Source organism: Volvox carteri, assembly GCF_000143455.1.
Source record: "Volvox carteri f. nagariensis unplaced genomic scaffold VOLCAscaffold_92, whole genome shotgun sequence".
In the NCBI taxonomy this organism is placed as follows: domain Eukaryota; kingdom Viridiplantae; phylum Chlorophyta; class Chlorophyceae; order Chlamydomonadales; family Volvocaceae; genus Volvox; species Volvox carteri.
The window spans coordinates 151,642-156,577 of record NW_003307635.1 but is presented as its reverse complement, the minus strand read 5'-3'; the positions used below and the strand labels follow the sequence as shown (position 1 = coordinate 156,577).

Here is a 4,936-nt window from a genome sequence, read left to right as displayed (position 1 = left end):
CTCTCGCAGCTGCACAACTCTTTCCGGAGCACCATCGCGGGCCGCCGCCAACACCATGATGATGGGCCAACCTGGGCGGGACCCGCTTGCCGGCAGTTTCGCCTCTCCAACCGCTCCCCAACTGCTCCCCAACCGCTCCCGACTACATGAGCTAAACCCCGAGCTTCCTGAAAATGCCCCCCCCCCATGTGGCACCCTCGCGCCCCCTGCTCCCTCCCCCTGCTCCCCCCCTTCTTCAGGTTGGAGCACCTGGTGGGGCGCTACGTGAGGAAGCTGGAGGCGCTGCAAGACGTGGGTGGGGTCCCGCAGGGCGGGGGGGACGAAGGTGCGGGAGGTGGCCGCTCGCGCAGTCGGGCGGCCACCCCCGAGCGGGGAGGCCGCAGCGACAGCGGCGGCGGTGGCGGTGGCGGTGGCGGCGGCGGCAGGAGTGTTGACCAGGTGGCGCTGCGTGGCGGCAAGCGGCTGCTGCGGCTGCTCCGTACGGCCTGGTTCAAGGTACGGTGTACGGCAGGGTCATTATGTGGCTTGTGGATGGGGATCCTCGGGGCGTTAGGTGCGGCTGCAGGGTCTGGAGTGTACATGGCTTGCGGGTTTGTGTACTTCTGTACGTCTGTACGTCTGTAAAAATGTCTTTTTCTTCTATTGAAACGGGCTATCATGGCACGCGTCCTGCCATCCGCACCTTTTGCGTTCCTTTACCTTGCCTGCACGTGTGTATATATCTCCGCCGTACATCTATCCTCCTTCGTAACTTGGGGTTTTGTTTGTCGGTGAAATGCGCTGCTGCTGCTGCTGCTGCACCGCCACCAGGCGCCCGACGCCCCGGAGCCCTCCGACGTGACCTCCCTGGAGCGGCTCTTCAACTCGAGCGCCGCCAGCTCCGAAGTTATTCGGTTCGCCAGGAGCCTCACGGTCTATGAGCTGGTGTCGGATGAGGCCTTCTACGCGCCGTTCATCCCGGGCTGCGGCATGTACGCTGAACCGGGGGGGGTGGGCCTGATTGAGATAAATATAAATTTTTAAAAATAAGAGTTAGTTCGAGAATGATGATCGTGAGTCGTTCGTCTGCCTGCCTTCCCCTTGCCTGCTTTGTTTGATGCCTACCTGAAAAGCTATGTGTCTGCTTTGCACACGTCTGTCTGTCTGTCTGTCTGTCTGTCTGTATGCACGAATGCATTCACTCGTGTGCACGCAGGGACTACTCGGGAATGAGTCTTCAATGGATCTGTTCTCATCACGTGCTGCCCATGGGGGTGGAGGTGGAGCAGCTGCAGGTGGGGCTCTGGGGCGGTGTGTGTGTGTGTGTCTGTGTGTGTGTTTGTCTGTGTGTTTGTGTGTCTGTGTGTTTGTGTGTCTGTGTGTGTTTGTGTGTGTGTGTGTGTTGGGGGGGGAATGTCGGGATGTGCGCCATCTCTCCGGCTCGGAAGGGGGGTTGAGGGTGCCTTCCTTTTGTCTGCGGGGGCCCCGCGTGCTTCCGCCTCTCGGTAAGAACCCAAACCCCCGAAGACGTTCTTGAAGGAGGGGGGGGGAGGGGAGGGCAGAAGCGAAAAAGAGGTGCGGGTAGGAGGACGTGACGGCTCATCACTCTACAGGACCATCCTCATCCTATTCCACATCCTATTACTCATCCTATTACGTAGACGGGATATGATAGGGGTGGTCAGTAACTGCCTCTCTCGACTAACCCCCCTGTAACCCCCCACCACCACATCCCAACATCGCACAACACGTGCCCCCGGACCCCATGATGATGCGCGGGTGAGCTGACGTGATGTGGTGTGACGCTGCCCTCCTCCCCCCCACACCCCGCATTTTCCCCCCCCGACCACCTTCACCCCCACCCCCACCCCCACCACCGCGCGTGCACGTACACGCCTTTATGGCGACTCAGATCATAGCGCTGTGTCGGGCACTGGGCATCACTCTGGGGGTGCTGGATGTCGCGGGAAGTCAGGTCGGCGCCATCAAGCACGGACCCACGGGTCACCTGGGTCCGCCGGTGGCCTGGGTGGCCCACTTGCCCGGGCATTACGATGTGGTGTACCCGGCCAAGCAACTTGATGTGGCTCCAGGGGGGGCGCTGGTGCCTGTGCTGCTGCCGGAGGGGTTTTGACGATATGCTGTAATGCGGGAGGGGGCCGGAGGGGGCGGAAGGGGTGGAGGACGGGATGCCGGGGGGCGTGTGAGGGGATTGGGGTGTGTATGTGTATGTGTGTGTGGTCGGGTAAGCTCGGCGGCCGGGAGCTGAGCCCAGCCGGTGAGTTGCCCGGGGAGGGCGGGATCACGGCCCGGTAAGAAGACGTGGTACGGCAGTCACATGCACATACATACTGACACACATACATAAGACCACTAAGGATCTCGGCGGTAGGTCACACGCACCACCGCCCTGAGCATCACGGGCATTCCTTTCCTCTTCATGTTGTCGCTGATGTCGCTGATTTTTCCTCGCGTTTATGGTTGATGACGTTTTTAGATTGGAGGCCGCGGCGGCGGTGGGGTCTTTTTCCTTTCGCGTGTGTATGTGGATGTTTCATTCCGCCAAAAGAAAGCAAGCAGCACAAACTCACACGAAGCCTACACCCCCGCCAGCTTACCTCACGGTCTCACGGAAGTCTCTGATGCAGCTGCTGCTTGTTTTAGAGTGGAGCGCTATCAGGCGCTAGGGCAGCTGCATCAGAGTCCCCCATCTGAACATATGTCGTTATGGACATCATCACCTCACCGCGGTGTTATTTGAACTAACCACATCACGGACTATCATATATACTTATTTTTACGGTGTTCTTGATGACGGCAGTGGTACATGTATACCAACACACATAACAGGTGCATTCCGGGCTATACATACATACATATATACATATGTGTGTGTTTGTTGGGGGTGGGTGGGTGGACAACATGGCAACGCGCGGTATAGAGAGTGCATATAGAACACGCAATAGGCCTTTAGTGGGCTACTGTCCATACGCATAGTGCTATAGTCTATACACTGTTATTCGCAGCTGCGCACGTAACACATATGTACAGTTACGAGATTCTAGGTATACGGTATAGGACCCAACAGACTTAAAAACGCAACGGTAGAGGCGGTGGGTGGCGTAGCGGCGATTTTTATGTTTGGGCAGTTGGGCAGTTGGGGGCAGTTGGTGTCTGTCGCTCTCCGCATCCCCTCACTGCCCTCCAGAGGCCATTTGTGTCTTGTGCGAGGGGGCCATCGGTCCATTGGACACTTGGTCGCGCAGTAGGTTTGTTGTTTGGCGCCGACGTCCGTCACCCTAACCCCCCTCCATCACCTTATTATGTGATTATGAATCGGCCCCCTCGTTGGCGTCTGGGCACCGCATGGGGGGGCCAATAGGGGTCGATAGAGGGGAGGGAAGCACCCCCCGGGCGCTCTGGAAAGACGTGGGCCGCTAAGGAAGATGACAAGGTAGCGTACGGCGCGCGGTTTCGAATATGTGAGGTAGGGCGCCGCGTCAGGCGCCGTGTGCTAGTGTAGCACCTGTGCTTGTTATTAAGTGTGTCGGGCGGTCGAGGCCGCTGGGAAGCTGCTGCCTGCGCTGCTGCTATGCATGGTGCGGTCGGATTCGGGTTTTTGTTCTCTCGAAGTCGCGGAAGTCGCTCCACTCGTTGCGTAGTGTTACTCAGCGCCACCCTTTGCCAGTACAGTACCGGAGTAACTCCTTTTACGCAGTATACCCTGTACGGATGTACGAACATCACGTACACACACACGCCTACAGGCGAATGTGAGTTGGTTGCTGTTATTATAATGTGTTGTAGGGAGGTCCGCGTTGGACCACAGCGTAGGGTGGTGGTGGTGGTGGTGGTGGTGCTGCTGTTGCTGTTCACGTTTTACCGATGTGTATATCTATACAATATATATATATAGCTGCATCTGTCTGGTGGCTGGTGCACATGCGGTAGTATCCCGTTGATGTCCCGTTACTGAAGAATGACCCGCCGGTGCATTGTAATAGGCAAAGGAACAACAAGATCTCTAGTATCATTGAGCTATAGGATTTATGTGGATAATTTATAACCCGGCTTAACCTCGTCGGGCTTTTATGATCTGATCATGACACTGTATGAGTGTGTGTGTGTGTGAGTGTGTGTGTGGCTACTGCTTTATGAACCCTTGTATAACCCTTGACGTTTTGGAGAAGCCAGGGTTGTGGAGGCTAGCAGAGGCAGGGAGAGGGGCAGGTGGGGAGACCGCCAAAGCGAACTTCAAGGCTATCGCCATAAATAACCCCATCGCCATTACAACCTCTATCTGCAAACCTGTACGGAAGCGCATGTACGAGACTCCCCTTCACACGCACGTCACCTCCGCCCTCATTCGACATCCGCTCATTAAGCGAATCAAAATTCGCTCCGCGAGGGAAGCGGGAGGTGGGACTGCGACGAGGGGCCAAATATGGCAAGGTGAACAGGTGACAGCTGGAGCCGGGCACTGGCGGGTCTAACCGCTCTCCTGGCTCCCTCCCTTCGCGAGTTCGCGAGGCCTTGTCGCCCCTTCCGGTTCTTCTTCCAAAAATGTATGTCGGTCTGTCCGGCTGTTTTCAAGAATGTCGTCGCACCATCAAACGCTCGGGGCGACTCATTCGAGGCGCCACGTGCCGCTCATGCATGTCGTACATATCGTAATTACCCGCCAGGGTGTCCGAAAACTTACAACCGCGCAGCGGTGAAGGGTCAACTTGGAAATAAACAAAACTCCAAATTAAAAAATCGATGGTTTGCTTGGCTTTGCGCCACACATCCATATATGACCGCCTGTGCCTCTTCCGGCGACAGCAGTGGAAAACGTCAGACACCACCCCGCTGCGTGTTATAGCTGCAATCCGCACCCGATTCCCATTATTTCCCACAAATCTCTTTCCAAATTTCTCAAAGCAGTTTTTCTTTTGCAGCTTAAAAAAATAAAACT

General features: G+C 56.6%; 1 protein-coding gene across 1 annotated transcript in view; it reads left to right on the top strand.

Annotated features, from left to right (window-relative positions):
• Positions 1 to 2,113, top strand: part of VOLCADRAFT_99655 (uncharacterized protein) — a gene marked incomplete at both ends in the record, with an annotated part of 19,384 nt that extends 17,271 nt beyond the window's left edge. The window contains 4 exons of the mRNA XM_002958358.1: positions 240 to 495; positions 811 to 971; positions 1,196 to 1,274; positions 1,892 to 2,113. Of these exons, the coding sequence (XP_002958404.1) occupies positions 240 to 495; positions 811 to 971; positions 1,196 to 1,274; positions 1,892 to 2,113 (718 nt within the window). The remainder of the gene's footprint in view (positions 1 to 239; positions 496 to 810; positions 972 to 1,195; positions 1,275 to 1,891) is intronic.
• Positions 2,114 to 4,936: the final 2,823 nt, after the last annotated feature.